This window comes from Myxine glutinosa, chromosome 3 (genome assembly GCF_964187855.1).
Source record: "Myxine glutinosa chromosome 3, kmMyxGlut1.1, whole genome shotgun sequence".
NCBI classification, from domain to species: domain Eukaryota; kingdom Metazoa; phylum Chordata; class Myxini; order Myxiniformes; family Myxinidae; genus Myxine; species Myxine glutinosa.
In genome coordinates, this window is record NC_136263.1 from 203551958 (window position 1) to 203570818 (window position 18861).

General features: G+C 47.0%; 1 protein-coding gene across 1 annotated transcript in view; it reads right to left on the reverse strand.

The window, feature by feature from the left end:
- Window positions 1-9570: 9570 nt before the first annotated feature.
- EIF3G (eukaryotic translation initiation factor 3 subunit G) overlaps window positions 9571-18861 on the reverse strand; it is a 39415-nt gene continuing 30124 nt past the window's right edge. The window contains exon 10 of the mRNA XM_068109501.2: window positions 9571-12698. Within this exon, the coding sequence (XP_067965602.1) occupies window positions 12683-12698 (16 nt within the window). The 3' untranslated portion in view covers window positions 9571-12682. The remainder of the gene's footprint in view (window positions 12699-18861) is intronic.

Consider the following 18861-nt stretch of genomic DNA (forward strand, 5'->3'; position numbering starts at 1 on the left):
GCGAATCAACTTCGTCTTGGAGCCGGGAATAGGAGACATTGGGGAATGTTCTTGTTACACTCACTTGGAGCACAGTGAGTTATACATTGCAAAACTGATGGTACCATCATAGGACATATTGATTGTACTTTTGAATACTATTGTTGTTGTACCGTTATTCTTGTGTGATCTCAATACAATATTTGTTTGTGAGTAACAATTGGGGTGGCTTCTCCATTGATCTTTGACACACAGAATAACACATTTTTCTGCCGTGACTCCTCTCGGGGCTTGGAGGTACACCGTGACCAGGGGGTCGGGGAGGAGCACCTAACACAGTGCCATAAGGGACAAAGGATAAATCACCATGGGTAAGATGTACAAGGGATAATTTATCCTTCTGCCCTAAGCTAGTTAACATATCCCGCCCCCTCGTGACGGGGACAGATATACACTTAACCGACATTCAGCGAAACAAAAATTACATGGTGATGGTTCTCACCCAACATCCGGAGCATGATAATTTATACAAATCTACCTGTCTCTACATATCAGTACCCCACCGACATAACTATGTATGTATTGTGGATTTGTGGATTTGGGTTGGCTAGCTGGTGATAAGAAGCCGATTCGATTGGATTTTTTTTTTTTTTTGTATACAAGATCGAGGCTCGTGAAAGAGCTAACATTAATCACACAAAAAGTCAAACCAACACATAAAACACAAAATAAGGAGAGCGGTAGACAAGATGGGGAGAGAGGGGGAAGGACACAAACACAACATTTGAGAGCAGGGACATCGAGAGAACTGTGGAAGGGAGAGGGCTTGGGGGGAGGTGGGAGAGGTATAAAACATATGGACATTACAAGGACCTCCAGGAAAGAAGTTGGTATTTCAAAAAACTGTATCTGGGGTGAATTAGCAGGTAGGGTAGAAAAGATCAAGATTTTGGATGGGGGAAGATAAGAGATGGTGGTGAACAGCTGTTTTAAAGACCTGGAGGGAGGGGTGGGATTGAAGGGAGTGGGGGAGTTTGTTCCAGAGGCGGGAGAAAAGGGGAATGAAAGAGTGAAGGTGAGCAGAGAGCCTAGATTTTGGCAGTTTAACCATAAGAGAGTTGGCTGGCAGATCTTTTGCGACCTGCAGTAATATTTGCGGGACAGAGCACAGAGAGAGCTGGGGAGCAAGGCCAGAGAGGAGTCGGTGGAAGACAAAGACCACCAACCTGCCTGCGGTGAGTGAGTGAAAGGCCCTCGGAGTTAGCTTCATCGCAGAAGATTCCAATGATTCTGAAAGCTTTGGCTTCAACAGCGTGAAGCCGAGCTAGGTGTGAGGCAGGGGCGCCGGCCCAGACGGGGGAACAGTATTCCATCGAGCTGCGGATGAAAGCCTTGTATGTGGTGAGGAGCTCAGATGTGCCAAGGAAAGACTTCGCACAACGGAGGATGCCCAGTCGGCAACTGGCTTTGGAGGCCAGCTTGGAAATATGGTTTTTCCCAAGAAAGATCATAGCAGATTGTGAGACCCATAAGCTTGAGCGACAGAACTTCTTGGAGAGGATTGTTGAGAAAGTAGATGGGAGGGTTTTCCAGCCGGTCTTTCAGAGAGACATAGTAAGAGTGTGAGATTTGTCAAGATTGAAAGACATGGTCCACTTGTTTGACCAGTCTGATTTTGTCCAGGTCTGCAGAGAGTGAGGAGGCTGCAGGCTGCCGATCTGAGGGATGAGGAATGGAGCGGCAGAGAGTGGAGTCATAAGCAAAGAGATAGAGAAGATTTTCCAGAGTCGGAGAGATCATTGATGAAGACCATAAAAAGCACAGGGCCCAGAACATTACCTTGGGGAACTCTAGCCGGAACAGGAAGGGGCGATGAGAGAAATCCATTCAGGGCCACACGTTGACTACGACCAGAGAGGAAGTCCGCAAGCCATGAGTGGAGATTTTCATGTATACCATAGGAGGAGAGTTTGGTGAGCAGAGCTGGCTGCCAGCCCGTATTGAAGGCACGTGATATGTCGAGGGAGACAGCTCTGATTTCCTGTTTGGCATTGAGGACCTCCATCCATTGTTGAGACAGCAGAAGCAACATGCCCAGAGTATAATGACCTGGTCTGAATCCAAATTGATGATTGGAGATCAAGCCATTGGAGAAGAGGAAGGATTTGATATCCGAAGCAATGATGGATTCCATGACTTTGCTGATAATTGGGAGCAGGTTGATTGGTCTGTTGTTGCAAGGATCTGTTTTTGCACATTTTTTGTGTAAAGCAGTAATGTTCGCTGATTTCCAAGATGCTGGCAGATGACCTTGACCAAAAGAGAGGGTGAAAAGAACAGAGAGAGGGTGAGATATAGAGGCAGAGCAGGATTTTAGGACCCGTGGGCTGATGCCGTCTGGTCCAGTTGCAGAATCAGAGTCGAGGTTTGACAAAAACTCCTCCACCTTGTCAGGAGAGAAGGACACAGAGTCCAGGAGCAGTTGGGTTCGACTGGGTAAGGTGAGAACAGAGAGAGATGGGTTTGGGACACAAGATTTTGAGGCAAACACAGAGTTGAGGCATTCGGCTTTGTCACGTGCGGCGTCAACTGTGTAGCCATTTGAGGTGAGGTGGATGAGGAGGATCATCTTGAGGAGGATGAGGAGGATGGAGGGGAAACAAACACCAGAAACGGATTTTACCAGACGCCACCAGGATTTGGAGGAAGGAGACAGGTTTGAGAGTTCATTCTTGAGTGTGGAGAGATAGTGCTTCCTGGCACTCCTGAGGGAAGGAACTGAGATTTCTTTCAGTTAGATTTACCTTCCAAGAGGCAAAGGCAAGTTCTTTCAGGGCAACTGCCTCACCACAAGATTCAATGTACCATGGACGGGAGGAAGGGTAAGACAACTGAAGACGAGATGGCAAAAATCTGTGCATGAGAGAAAGCAGTTTGCTTTGGAACAATTCCCAGGAAGAATTGATTTCAGAGGCAGTAGAAATGGGCGTCCAGTCCAGATGATTGATGGCTGCTGGCAGCCCGTGCCAGGCGGCCTGAATGAAATGTCAGACTCGTCGAAGCTGAGGAGGCTCTCTGAGAATGGCCAGAGAGATGTCCACTTCAACAAGCACATGATCAGAAGAACCGATTGGAGCAGAAGAAGAGCAGCAGACATTTGCAGGGAAGTTTGTCATAACCAAGTCCAGAAGAGAAGATACTCCATTGACTGAGATCAGGGTCGGGAAATTGACATATTGTGTCAGTCCCAATGAGTCACAGAAGTCCTTTGCTGAGGTGCCATGGCTGGTGAGAGATGAACCCACACCCAGCCAGCTGGCAGGATGACAGTTGAAGTCACCACATATGAGGAAGAGAGAGTTGGGATGAGTTGATAGAAGTTGGTCCATGTTGTCAGACAGCGAAATGTAAATGGAGTCATCACTGTTTGGAGGACGGTACAGAACACATATGAACAAAAGGTGGGAGCGGAGAGGAAGCCGTAGCCAGAGGAACTCCTGGGGGTGGGGTGGAGAGGGGGCAGTGCAGGGAGAGTGACAAAGAGAGTTTTTCCTAAAGATAGCCACCCCACCACCAGGACGAGGCTCAGGTCTATCATACCGGAGGAGGGAGTAACCAGGAAGAGATATTATGGAATGAGACATCTTGAAGGAGGAAAGTTTCTGTTAAGCAGATCAAGTCTGGATTGTCAGAAGCAACCTGAATGGAGAGATCAATCAGGTTTGAGCAAAGGCCCTGGATGTTTGAGGTCCATATCGTTAATGAGGAGAGAGGGGGAGCATCGCGTGCAGGAGAGTGGAGGGGTGGGGTAGGGGCAGGTGGAGGGGTGGGTAGGGGCAGATGAAGGATGGGCGGGGGAGGTAGGAAGAGCAGTTAATAGTTTGTCAGAGATTACAGAAGAGTTACAAGAAAGGGAAGGATGAGGACGAAAGGTTTGATGGTGATGGGATGGGGCACAGTAAGGAGTTCTTTGAGGGGTGGTAGAGGTAGTAGAAGGTTGGGGGAGGTGGAAGTATGAGATAGAAGGGAGATGAAGTGGGGAGGCAGCTTTGAGAAGGAGGTGGGAGGGGGGGAGATTTTAAGGGGAGGGGTTGGGGGGGAAGTTTTGAAGGGGAGGGGTTGGGGGGGAGTTTAGGAGGGGAGGGGCAAGGGGGGAGTTTAGGAGGGGAGGGGCAAGGGGGGAGATTTGGAGGGGAGGGGCAAGGGGGAAGATTTGGAGGGGAGGGGAAAGGGGGGAGATTTGGAGGGGAGGGGCAAAGGGGGAGTTTCGAAAGTGGATGATTAATGAAAGACGAACATTTATACCAAATTGGGTTTATTACGATTTTAACGTTCGCGATCCGTTTAAGAACAATAGAGGAGGGGTGGAATGAATGTGAATTTAGAGCAAGCAGCGAGGAAGAATTATAAGAGATTGAATATTTTTTTGAAGTAGAATGAGTTGGAGAGGAAATTGAAAGGAGCCTTTTAAATAGGAAGAAAAACAGCGTGTTGTAATATACCACTGAATAAAACACTGCAGCGGAAAGTTTAAACATATTTAAACAGAACCGTGAAGAACAGTCTTATATTCACAAAAAAACCAACGGGGAGAGGGAGCCTCCACCTAGAGGGACAACCACAAGTCACGTGAACATGGCAAAAGATGTCAGCAAAAATAACAGGGCAAAGCAGATCTGGGGAATGGCGTGAAATGGGGGTGAAACACGTGGTCGAAGAACGAATGAACGAAAAGAACAAAGAAGGAAATGTTTTTGTTTTTTTCTGAGTTAAGATTTTAAACAAGGAAGTATGGGGTGAAAAGACTGGGAAAAAACTGAGAGAACGAGAGTAGCAGGACCACAATCGACTGCTGAGAGAAAACAAAGCCTCCAGGGGAGGAAGCTTAAAAAACAACAAGGCCGCAATATATTGCGGCACAAAATACTCGACCACTCTATACAGGTATGAAAGATTAACACCGATAATCTTCCAAGGGACGCACTATAGGTACATACACGTAAGATAAATAGTTTCGACAAAAATACAATTGTGAACAATTACTTAACTTTGAGCGTGCATGAAGGTCGGGACAGCTTCGAAAAACCGTGACTTCCCCCGCAAGATCTCGCGAGATCCCCAACCTGAATGACATGTCTGACAACATGCAACATGATTTTGGTTCAGATCTGGCTTATCAGTGGGATACAAAGCGTAAACCGTTCAGCCTGGTGGAGGTATGCGCTCTACCAAGTGCCGTTCTACTTTTTCTGTTTTCCTAAGTGTCGCTCAGATTTTTACCCTGCATGTGCACGAAGTGAAAAGCGCGGTTAAGAAACCGGGCGTATACTACGTTACATGATCATTTTGTACGGCGCATATTACTTGGATGATGTCTGGCTGCCCCCTCCCCCACCCCCCCCAGCTCCCCCAGAACTTACATGGTGAATTAAACAGAGCCGAGTGCCCAGGGATAAATAAATAAAAACAGAGGAGTTGATCCGCACCAAGTCCTTCTCAAGACTGCACTGGCTAAGCATTCTCTGACTCCCATCTAGTTAATAGATGTCGTCACGGTGCAACTGATGTTCAAAGAGTAGGTAATTAAGAAAGACAAGAATGTTGTGTAAGTCGAGAAAGATGAGGCCATTTTCAGCGAGGGGCAGTGTACAGTCAGCTTGTGGCAGGAGTTGTCCACGTTAGTTGTCGTTATAGAGGATTCCCTTTGGAATTAGAATCGATTTTGAAAACCACTCTGCTTTGAGGAGGATGGGAAGTGATGCATTGGATTGGGGACCAAGAGGTATGTTTGCCTCAAAGACAGAGGCCTAACCATTTTTTTCTCTTGGGCAAAGCTGCTCAGTATCCGGAGGGCGCAACTGGAGCAAGCGGAAGAGGTTTTGGACAGAACCGTGTTGACGCTTGGTAATCCAGATGAGTGGTGGCAATGCCAGTGGAGATGCGTGGTATCAGGCCTGGGATAAATGCAGACTTCACACATTCAGCCTACAAGGCCAAATTAGCTTGGCAAATGGACAGGCCTGATTTTTTTTGTCTTTCAGCAATTGTATTTTTTGGAAAAGGAAAAAAAAGGCCTTCATGTGCGGCAGACTCAGGAATATCACAAAGGTGTTGAAAAAAAAAATGTAAGAGCGGAGAAGGGTTGTGAGAAGATGGTTTTAGCGTGAAGGATACACAACACCAACCACACTCAATCTCTTGAAGAGACCCTCTCACATACATCAAAGTGAGCACAGGTGCACACAATCACCCATCCACACTCAAATTACCTCCAAGTCCTGCCAGTATCCCTGTACCTACCTCCAATGCTTTGAGGTCCCCGTCTAATTCTAATTTATGCAATGTTTAGATTGGTTCATTACCTTTACCGTTTAAATCGTTGTTGTTTTTTAATACATTTCAGATGCAATATTAATCACCAATGCAAAAGATAAACTTTTGATATCACAAGCAATGGGAATAATTTGTGCACTTCCTCAAATTGTTTTCTGTGTGACCTGGGGAATCGTGGCCGAGCCCAGACCAATCAGCAATTTTGAGATCCGCGTTGGAACCATCGTTATGGAGTGCTCTGGAGCTTCACTGGTGTGGATGATGTGTGCCCTTATCTATCTGGCATTTCTGCTCGCAATTTGCTGGTATTTATCTTTTAAAGGCCAAAAGCGTTCCACACGCACCAATGAACTAAGATTCATTAGCTTCAGCATAGCATTTTCCACCATGGTGTTTCTAGCCTTCATCCCCGCATACAACAGTACCCAAGGGAAGTTTGCTGAAGTTACAAAGATTTTTGCAATTATATCTTCGAATTATGGCATCTTTGGATGCACTTTTCTGCCAAAATGTTATAAGGCTCTTTACAAATGAAGGATGGAAAGATTAAAGTTGATAAACCTATGATCCCACCATCCCTTACAATAAAAATAAATTGTGCAAAAACAGTGCTCGACTCGATGCATCTGACTCCAACTACTTACATTTGGTCTTATTGTCCCCTGTCGCACCGCGGAGCGAAAGGGGGACTATGGTTTTCCCCTCCGTCCGTGCATAAGCGAAGGACCGAATTCTAATTTAGTGTGTGGGTGCAACCCACGTCAAAATCCAAGATGGCCGCCGCCATGTACGTCTGACGCCATGTATGTCTGAACATTGTGAGCGGAATATCTTGAAAAATAAGCGAAGTACAAACTTCTCATCTGGTGTGTGTGTGTATCTACGTATAAGGAAGAACCCTATTGAAAATTGGGTCGCCACGTCAAAATCCAAGATGGCTTGGATGGTCGCCAAACAAGACGCCACGTCAAAATCCAAAATCCAAAATCCACATCAAAATCCAAAATCCAATCCAAGATGGTATATATCTGAACATTGTAAGCGAAATATCTTGAAAAATAAACGAACTACTAACTTCTAATCTGGTGTGTGGGTGTATCTACGCATAAGGGATAACACTATTGAAAATTGGGTCGCCACGTCAAAATCCAAGATGGCCGCCGCCATGTATGTCTGAACCTTGAGCGGAATATCTTGAAAAATAAGCGAAGTACCAACTTCTAATCTGGTGTGTGGGTGTATCTACGCACAAGGAAGAACGCTATTGAAAATTGGGTCGCCAAGTCAAAATCCAAGATGGCCGCCTCACGTCTTCCACTTTGTCAACTCATCACTTCACCGACGGGGGACCTAGGCGTAACGCTTGTTTCTATTGAAGTCCACACGAGAGCAATCTTCTCCTTTTGTATCCAGCACAAGGTGGTGGGGTGGCATCATCAGCTGAGGTTGCGGGTGTGCCGCTGATGCCGTGCCCTCACTAGGAGAACGACAATTCTCGAGCAAAAGGGATGGAAACTGGAAATTTCATGCCTCCACCCCCGAAGGTGGCCGGAAGCATTATGTTTTGGGGTTGTCCATCCGTCCATCCGTACGTACAGGCTAAACCTCGTTTTTCTCAGCAACCATATGTCCGATTGAGACTAAGCTTTCAGGGTAGGAGCGACACGCATGTAGAATGTTTTTACAATTGTGACATCATAGGTCATGTGGTGTGGCAGCCATCTTGGATTAAACGCAAATTAAAATTTGATTTCTCAGAAACAGCTGAATGGAAAAAAATTGAAACTTGGCACATTGTCAAGTACTCCCAATGGAGAACAAAAGCTTGACAATGATGACATCATCGGTGAAGTGGCCTACCAGCCATAAATGTTTAATATTCACCCCCATTCTTTCCAATCCCCTTCTCTCCTCCCTCCAATGATACAATAACAGTCTCAAAAAGCATATACTCCTCCATCATCCAATATGGCAATATATACTAACAAATAGGGGCGATGCCCATGGGCTCACCTAGCTGATAGAACTAGGGAACCACTGGGATGTGTGGATGAGCCACAAAATATGTAACGGAGAAGAAAGTAAATAGCTATTTTGGGGGGAAAAACACACTTTTTTGTTAATGCCATGAACAAACTTTAGTCCATCACGGATGATGAAGGTTGTGGTCAAGTTTCATCGAAATCGTGTGTATCGTTTCAGAGAGGAAAAGCACATACCTTTTTGGGGAGCAAAGGGGGTGGGCGGGGGCAGGAAGGTCAATACTCCCCTTGTACACTCATAGACCCTGACCCTTTTTAATGTCGTGAACAAATTTAGAACATCACAGGTGATGAAGGTTGTGGTCAGGTTTCATTGAAATTGTCTGTAGTTTCGGAGAATTAGTTCCGGGGTATTTTAATACATTCCGACTACCTGACTCATTGCCGGACACCGCATGATGCCTATACCTCACCTGAACAATTTTTGTCGCAGGTGAGCTGAAAAGAGTCCCATGCTCTCCAGTGTTAACATAAATCAAAATTACTCTGTACAAATGATAATAGAACCGAGCATATCTTCATCTTAACTTCAGTATCCTCTCTCTCTCTCTCTCTCTCTCTCTCTCTCTCTCTTAGCTTGGAAATATATGGGAATGAAACCAATGTGAGAAGTGTTAGAATAGGCAGGAAACCCTCATCAATCACAGGATGTCTGGGAACGAGTCCAAATTCTCTCCGTGCCTGCCTTTGCTTTCCCCACCCACACCTCAAAGCACGATTAAATTACACGCATTATGAATTTATTTGACTCATTGACCATTTTAAATGATTTTATACAAAACTACTGTGAGAATGGGCTTTGAAATTTGCCAAGGAAATCTTTGAAAATAGGCAGGAAAATAGCAGAGCGGTTAGGGCTGAAGTGAAACTTCACCAACACGAGAATATTTCACAAGATTATTAAGTCTTGACTCGGTCTTGTCCCAACAAGTTCATGTTTGCTCCTTGCAACTTTTCAAGGCGAAGGACAGCGGAGAGACAACAGAAACACTCTCTCTACCTCGATGAAGTCGGAATATTTTGAAGTACGATGGACGTTTGTTTATCATCAACATGTTCTGCTTTACACCTCCGAGTCGATGAACTGGACTCAAAACTCAATTATGTCGAGGTAAATACTTTTTACTTATCTTAATTTGTAAATAAATAAATAAGTCAAAAAACACACACACAACCACCACCACCTGATTCAAAACAAAACATGCTTAAGCAATGGTATATTTCCATTCAGAATTTATTTGCAAACTCTCAACTTCTATTCACATTGCGAGCTTCAAATAAATATTAAAATCAAAGAAAAACTTAAAACAGACTGCCTGTTGTCCCCAAAGTAATATTACCGTTTCAGTTGCTGTGGCTCCAAATTATGTAGCAACGTTATGGATTTAGATTCCAATGTCATCAATTAAATCCAAATCCGAGTCTTAAGAGAAATAGACGTCTCGGATATCGGTTAAATCCCATTAGGCTCTAACGATGCTACAGGCCCATCTGCTCTGCTCTTTGTGACACCTGTTCCTCGACTGATTTCCACCGAGGATTACTCAGGATGGATTTTTTAGTCCGAACACTGAAAAAGCTACACCAGCTAGAAACCAGGGAAGAAATAAAACATAAATATTTAATAAACGCTGACAATCGACAGATATTTAAAGTGTTTTGCAAATCAAGAGGGAGACATGACCAGAGGAAATTGCTGGTGGGTTAAAAAGGGTCAAAGACTGATTATATTGTAATGCGAATGAATATGTAATATGGTATAAACCCCAAAATAAATTTGTCTCGTCTTCTGGAATATCTCGACTTGATAAATCTAATCCAGTCGATTGCAGGATGAAAGCCTCCCTCGACATGGTCCATTCTTTTCCCTCTTCTGCAACACAGCGTCTGTATACCTGAAAGTGAATTTTACAACATTGACTCTCTAAGTCCAGTATTCCTCTTTCTTCCAGCCCATTGCAATCGTCTTCCATTAATTGTTGTCTTCCATTCATTGTCCATTTGTTTTAGCTGTGTCCGGTTCAAATAATGTTTTTTTGTGACCAATACGCCATAAAATTTATGGATGGAATTAACATAACGTTGATAAATAAAAAAACAGCAAAAAATAATCAGAAACAAAAAAGCAAAAAATAAAATATTTCATCTCCGTCGGAAGCAAAACATGAAAATAAAAAAAGCTAATGCTTTGTGCGTCAATCTTTAGTCAGAGCCCAAACGGCATCAGCCCACGTGTCCAAAAATCCTGCTCTGCCGCTCCATCTCACCCTCTGTTCTTTTCACCCTCTCTTTTGCTCAAGGTCATCTGCCAGCATCTTGGAAATCAGCAAACATCATCGCATTACACAAACAAGGTGCAAAAACAGATCCTTGAAACTACAGAACAATCAGCCTGCTCCAAATTATCAGCAAAGTCACGGATTCCATCATTGCTTCGGATATCAAATCCTTCCGCTTCTCCAATGGCTTGACCTCCGATCAATTTGGATTCAGACCAGGCCATTCTACTCTGGACATGCTGCTTCTGCTGTCTCAACAATGGATGGAAGTCCTCAATGCCAAACAGGAAATCAGAGCTGTCCCCCTTGACACATCACATGCCTTCGATACGGTCTGGCACCCAGCTCTGCTCACCAAACTCTCCTCATGGTATCCATGGAAATCTCCACTCATGGCTTGTGGAATTCCTCTGGTCGTAGGCAACGTGTGGCCCTGAATGGATTTCTCTCATCTCCCCTTCCTGTTGTTGGCTGGAGTTCCCCAAGGTAGTGTTCTGGGCCCTGTGCTATTTCTTGTCTTCATCAATGATCTCTCCGACTCTCTGGAATATCCTATCTCTTTGCTGATGACTCCACTATCTGGCGCTCCATTCCTCATCCCTCAGATCGGCAGTCTGCAGCCTCCTCACTCTCTGCAGACCTGGACAAAATCACAGACTGGTCAAACAAGTGGAACATGTCTTTCAATCCTGACAAATCCCACACTCTTACTATGTCTCTCCGAAAAAACTGACTGGAAAACCCTCCCATCTACTTTCTCAACAATCCTCTCCAAGAAGTTCTGTCGCTCAAGCTTTTGGGTCTCACTATCTGCCATGATCTTTCTTGGGATAATCACATTTCCAAGCTGGCCTCCAAAGCCAGTCGCCGACTGGGCATCCTCCGTCGTGCGAAGTCCTTCCTTGGCACACCTGAGCTCCTCACCACATACAAGGGTTTCATCCGCAGCTCAATGGAATACTGTTCCCCCCTCTGGACCGGTGCTCCTGCCTCACACCTAGCTCGGCTTCACGCTGTTGAACCCAAAGCTTTCAGAATCATTGGAATCTCCTGCGATGAAGCTAACTCAGAGGGCCTTTCAGTCACTCACCGCAGGCAGGTTGGTCGTCTGTCTTCTACCGACTCCTCTCCGGCCTTGCTCCCCCAGCTCTCTCTGTGCTCTGTCCCCCTAATATTCCGACAGGTCGCACAAGATCTGCCAGCCAATTCTCTTATGGTTAAACTGCCAAAATCTAGGCTCTCTGCTCACCTTCACTCTTTCATTCCCCTTTTTTCCCGCCTCTGGAACAAACTCCCCCACTCCCTTCAATCCCACTCCACCCTCCAGGTCTTTAAAACAGCTGTTCACCACCATCTCTTATCTTCCCCCATCCAAAACCTTGATCTTTTCTACCCCCGCTAATTCACCCCAGATACACTTTTTTTGAAATTCCCTCTTCTTTCCTGGAAGTCCTTGCAGTGTTCATATGTTTTATACCTCTCCCACATTTCTCTCGATGTCCTTGCTCTCAAATGTTTTGTGTGTCCTTCTCCCTCTTTCCCCATCTTGTGTTCCGCTGCCCTTATTTTGTGTTTCATGTGTCGGTTGCCTTTTTGTGTGATTAATGTTAGCTCTTTCACGAGCCTCGATCTTGTATACAACAAAAAAGAAAAAAAAAGAAGAGCAAACTGCGTCGTTGGTTTCTTTTTACCCATCAAACTGCTTCTCTTCTTTTTGCTTTGCAGAAACAAGCACCTCCATGGCTCTTTGCATGATCATCAATTTTTTTTCGATCTTTGTAAGGACCGAGCACAAACTATTGCTGAAAAAAAAAAAACTCGCAATAAGGTATTTGTGTTCACGATGAAACAATGAACTTTAACCACAGAATGTGAAATCACACAAATCACAATTCTCAGGAAAAACAACTTCAAAAGTGTAATCACAACATGTTATTATATTAGAGATACAATTGGGGAGAAAAAAAAAATCAATGGTACCACAATAATGGTTGAACATATTTATTTCAAAACTGCCGATTAAGAAAGATCCTGGAGAAAGGAAGCAGTTCAGTTGGTGGAAGGCCTAAAGGTCGGGAAGATGAGAACAAATAATCATTATTGTTTAAAATTCACAAATAAAAAGTAGTCAGCAACATTCAAATCAAGCATTTTGAAAGGAAAATAAAGTTATAATTAAGAGACATTGCAATGTACAATTTATATTTATAAATATTATTTTATAAATTATGTGTTTATAAATTGATATTTTTATAATTATAGATAGATACATGCAGTCCCTGGTGTTGGGCTAGCGGCTAGGGTGTCAGCTTAGGATCCTAGGATCCTGGGTTCTAATCCCGGTCGATCGCTGAATTAACGCCAGGGGGGTTGACTCAGCCTGTCATCCTTCCGAGGTCGGCTAATTGAGGACCAGTTCACTGGTAATTCCCTGTTTGTCGTTAAAGGCGGCAAAAAGGGTTGGCGTCAGGAAGGGCATCCGGCCGTAAAACATTGCTTCAAAAAGGGGACCGAAAAACAACAACAACCACAGTTCCCGAAAAAGGCCAACCCCCGCTTGCGGGGAAAAATGGCCTCTAAAGGTGGTTATAGATACATGCAGTCATAGCCAAAGATATTGGCACCCTTGCACTTTTTTTCAAATAACTCAATTTTCTCTCAAAATAAGTTGAAATTGAGAAAAGTATTTAGTCTCCACAAATCTTCATTTCACTGTTAATATTACAGAACCCTTTTTTTTTAAATTCAGAACCTAATATTTCCTTTAATATCTGAAAATAAAAAGAAATGGCATTGACAAAATTATTGACACCCGAGACTGAATATTTGGTAACACGGCCTTTGGACAAAATAACTGCAGTCAAGCACTGCCTATAGCCATGAATGAGCTTCCTTCCACCTCTCGACTGGCAGTTTGGCCCACTCTTCTTGTGTAAACTGCTACAGTTCTCCCAGATTTGAAGGGTGCCTTCTCCGAACTGCCGTTTTCAGATCTTCCCACAGATGTTCAATGGGATTTAGATCTGGACTCTATTGCTGGCCACTTCAGAACAGTCCAGCATTTTGTCTTGAACCATTCCTGGGTGCTTTTTGAAGGTGTTGGGGTCATTGTCCTGCTGCAAGACCCATGACCTTCGACGGAGACCCAGCTTTCTAACACTGGGTTCAACATTGCGCTCCAAAATGCCTTGGTAATCTCGTAATTTCATGATGCCATGCACACATTGAAGGCACCCAGTGCCAGAGGCAGCACAGCAACCCAAAAACATCACTGAACCTCCTCCATGTTTGACTGTAGGGAACGTGTTCTTTTCTTTGAAGGCTTCATTTTGTTTTCTGTAAACAGAGATGATGTGCTTCACCAAAGAAGCTCTAATTTGGTCTCATCTATCCACAGGACATTCTCCAGTAGGGTTCGCAAATTTTGGCAAACTCCAGTTGGGCATTCTTGTGCGTCTCTGTGCGTCTCTGTCTCTCAGCAGTGGGGTCCTCCTGGGTCTCCTACCATATAACCCCTTTTCATGGAGTTGGCGACGAATGGTGAGAGTTGAAACCTTCGTACCTTGTGTCTGAAGGTAAGATGGAATCTGTTTGGCAGTTTATTGAGGTGCTTTCTCCACAATTCAAACAATCCTTCTCTGCAATCTTCAGTCAAGTTTTCTCTTTCGGCCACGTACAAGGAGGTTCGCTTCAGTGCCATGGGCCTTAAAATTCCTGATAGCATTGCGAACGGTGAACACAGGAACAACAATGTCTCTGGAGATGGACTTGCAGCCTTGAGATTATCCATGCTTGGCAAAAATCTTGTGTCTGACTTCCTCAGACAATCTCTGGTTTTCTTTCTTTTCTACATGCTCATTGCGGTACACACAGACACAAAACATCAGAATGACTCCTTTTCTCTATTCAAACAGGTTGAATGAGTTATTTTTATATTGCAGGCACCTGCAACTCACCACCACCACAACAACAACAACAACCACCATTCATTGCGTTGCATCAATGAAATAAGATAGGTCCCTCCGACGCCCCCATGGCATCTTCAAAGTGCCAGGTTTGCTGGGTTTGCTGGGTTTGCTGCATTTGCCTCCATTGAGCAACAACAACAACCACCACCACCACCACCACCACCACCACCTTCAGAGGCCATTTTTTCCCTGCAGGGCAGGGGTTGGCCTTTTTTGGGCACCGTTGTCCCCATTTTTGAAGCAATGTTTTACGGCCGGATGCCCTTTCTGCCACCAACCCTGTTAGTCGCCTCATGCGACCTACAGGGAATTACCAGTGAACTGGTACTCATTTGCCGACCTCGGAAGGATGACAGGCTGAGTCAACCCCCCTGGTGTTAATTCAACGATCGACCGGGATTCAAACCCCGGATCCTAGGATCCCAAGCCGGCACCCTAACCACTAAGCCAACACCACCAACACCTGCAACTCACAACAGGTGAGTTCAATTCCAAAGTAAAGGAGAATCACCTGCTTGAAATCCAATTATTTCTAACAACGTCTACAATGTGCAATTAATATTGTCCGGGCCATTTTAGGATTTGTGTGTGGAATAAGCTAAGATTTCGTAATTTCTTCAACTTTCTTTGTCTTGATCCACTGAAAACCAAAGAAATGTTTGTGGATACCAAATATTTTTTAATTTCAATAATTTTTGTCAGAAATGGTGCATTATTTGAAAAAGGTGCTTTCAAAATAATTTGAAAAAAAAAAAAAATATATATATATATATATATATATATATATATATATATATATATATATATATATATATATATATATACACACACATATATACACACACAAGCTGAGGTACCCGGCTTCGCCCGGGTTGAATAAGAATAATACAAATATATGATGAAAATAACATGTATATTTTAGAGCAATATCACAGTACATTTCCGACATGACGTTTTGTCAATTTTCAATTTCTCAAAACCTCTTGGTATACAACATTTCTGGTTTTCTTACTTGGTGCCAAGACATAAAGATCGCTTGGTTTTCCAACCCTCGAGCAGCCCACGGACAGCTGGCCATGGGAAGTACCCGGCATTGCCGGGCGGGGAAGGGGGGAGGAGGAAGGGGAGGGGAGGGGAACGGGGGGGGGGAGGGGAGGAGAGGGTGGGGAGGGGAGGAGAGGGTGGGAGGGGACAAGAGGGGGGGAGGGGAGAAGAGGGGGGGAGGGGAGAAGAGGGGGGGAGGGGAGAAGAGGGGGGAGGGGAGAAGAGGAGGGGAGGGGAGAAGGAGGGGGGGAGGGGAGAAGAGGAGGGAGGGGAGAAGAGGAGGGAGGGGAGAAGAGGAGGGAGGGGGAGGAGGAGAGGAGAGAAGAGGAGGGAGGGGGAGGAGGAGAGGGGAGGGGGAGGGGGGGAGGTGGAGGGGGGAGGGGGAGGGGGGATGGAGTGGAGGGGGAGGGGGAGGGGGAGGGGAGGGGGGGAGGGGGACGGGGAGGGGGAGGGGGAGGGGAGGGGGGGGGAGGGGGAGGGGGGAGGGGGAGGGGGGGAGGTGGAGGGGGGATGGAGTGGAGGGGGAGGGGGGAGGGGGAGGGGAGGGGGGGAGGGGGACGGGGAGGGGGGAGGGGAGGGGAGGGGGGGAGGGGGAGGGGGGAGGGGGAGGGGGGAGGTGGAGGGGGGAGGGGGAGGGGGGATGGAGTGGAGGGGAGGGGGAGGGGAGGGGAGGGGGGGAGGAGGAGAGGGGAGGGGGAGGGGGGAGGTGAGGGGGGAGGGGGAGGGGGGATGGAGTGGAGGGGGAGGGGGAGGGGGAGGGGAGGGGGAGGGGGACGGGGAGGGGGAGGGGGAGGGGAGGGGGGGAGGGGGAGGGGGAGGGGGGGGAGGGGGAGGGGAGGGGGGAGGGGGAGGGGGAGGGGAGGGGGGGAGGGGGAGGGGGAGGGGGAGGGGGAGGGGGAGGGGGAGGGGAGAGGTGAGGGGGAGGGGGAGAGGTGAGGGGGAGAGGTGAGGAGGGAGGGGGGGAGGGGGGAGGGGGAGGGGGAGGGGGAGGGGGGAGGGGGAGGGGGAGGGGGGAGGGGGGATGGGGGAGGGGGGGAGGAGGGAGGGGGGAGGGGGGAGGGGGGAGGAGGGAGGGGGGAGGGGGGAGGGGGGAGGGGGGAGGGGGGAGGAGGGAGGGGGGAGGAGGGAGGGGGAGGGGGGGAGGAGGGAGGGGGGAGGAGGGAGGGGGAGGGTGAGGGTGGAGGGGAGGGGGAGGGGGAGGGTGGAGGGGAGTGGGAGGGGGGAGGGGAGGGGGAGGGGGAGGGGAGGGGGAGGGGGAGGGGAGGGGAGGGGGAGGGGAGGGGGAGGGGAGGGGGAGGGGAGAGGGGGGGAGGGGGGAGGGGGGAGGGGGGGGGGAGGGAGGGGGAGGGGGGAGGGGAGGGGGAGGGGGAGGAGGGGAGGAGGGAGGGGGGAGGAGGGAGGGGGGGAGGAGGGAGGGGGGAGGGGGGAGGAGGGAGGGGGAGGGTGAGGGTGGAGGGGAGGGGGAGGGGGAGGGTGGAGGGGGGTGGAGGGGGGAGGGGAGGGGGAGGGGGAGGGGAGGGGGAGGGGGAGGGGAGGGGAGGGGAGGGGGAGGGGGGGAACGGCGAGCTTGGCAAGCGAAAGCAGGCTTTTTACTTTTATTTTTATCTCAATGAGGGCTATATATATAGTCCATGCTTGGAGCCTTCAAGTTCAACATAAAGTTTTTTAATGAAAAATAATGCAGATGTATAACAATCCACCATGCAAGTTCAGAAATGAATGCAGATCCTTTACTTTGCGATACAAACGCAATTCCCGCCATTTCCACTCACGATCGAGGCCTCCACAGTGACCGCGCCTCTTCTTTCCTCCTACAACTTCGTCTCACTTCTTTCACTCAAAATGCACGAAATTCTGCCGCATGAAATTATGTAGAGGCCTCGTCGGGGGGGATATAAGGTAGATAAGGAAGGCGTTGTAACAGAAGAATCAAAATAAAAGTGGAAGAACATAAGGAAATGGGAGCTATTCTGGACCCACAGCCAAACCCGACAAACCATTGCAATACACCCCGAACGTCTAGCGCCGCCACAAACTACACCATGGAATTGCAGCTGGCGCGGTTTTTTTAAACCATTGATATTAAAATAAAACGTAGCCTAAAACCACCGGGATTTTATGCTGATTCCGAATCTGTGTCAAACTTTTCTCCGATGTGTAGTTCTTGAGTTTTAAGCGGACATCCAGACAGACAGACACACACTCCTCCTTTATATATAAATATATATATAAATATATATAAATATATATATATATTTATATATATTTATATATATATATATATATATATATATATATATATATATATATATATATATATATATATATATATATATATATATATATATATATATTGTTGCGAATATGGAATTTGGCCTCCATATCCGCTTGTAAATATTCCCCTATTTTCTCCAATACTCCCCCAACTTTCCCCAGTCCCCCATTCCCTAGTCCCATTGCATGTAAATAACAATCAGTAGAGCCGACCTTCCCCTTATTCCCCCATTAAATGTCGTGCCCAGGTCCACCGCACCACACGTAGACAACTTTCGGACATCTTCCTAGTTATTCTTAATCTATGTCAGTTAAGGCCTCGTTTCCATTAATTATGACTCTTCGTTGCACAGAATGTGATATATGGCACCAGTAGTGAGTTTAGGACCTTTCCCATACCTCCTCCCATCTTCTTCCCCAAACAACAACAATAACAACAACTACAACAACAATTACAACAACAACAGAGGAGATGGCGGCGGAGCGGGGGAGGATGCGTCCTCACACCGGCTCGATTAGCTCCAGACCATGCGCTCCACGGGGTTACCACGAAGGGGCGCCTTGTCAGCTCCTCGTCAAGGGCGGAGCCTGGTAAACCCCCCGCACGCACCCAATGAGAAGCAACGTGCCGATTCCACGAGGCGGGGCTAACGAGCCGAGGGCGTGTCACTCCCCGCCGGATATACGCGGCCCCGCGCCGGATGTGACGTCAGATGCGCCCCCAGCCTGGAGAGAGAAGTCGCCACCCCTCGAGCGCTGCAATACCTCCACCGCATCTCTTAAACTGGACCGTACGTGATCCTGCCCTGAGCTCCAGGTGCACCTGGAGCGATCGCTACCCGCTTTCGTTGCAATCAAACCCCGTGTGAGTGAGCCTTGTCCCGTTTATCTGTCGTCCGTTGGGGTTAATATAAGTGTGTTTAAGTGCCCACCTTCCTATGT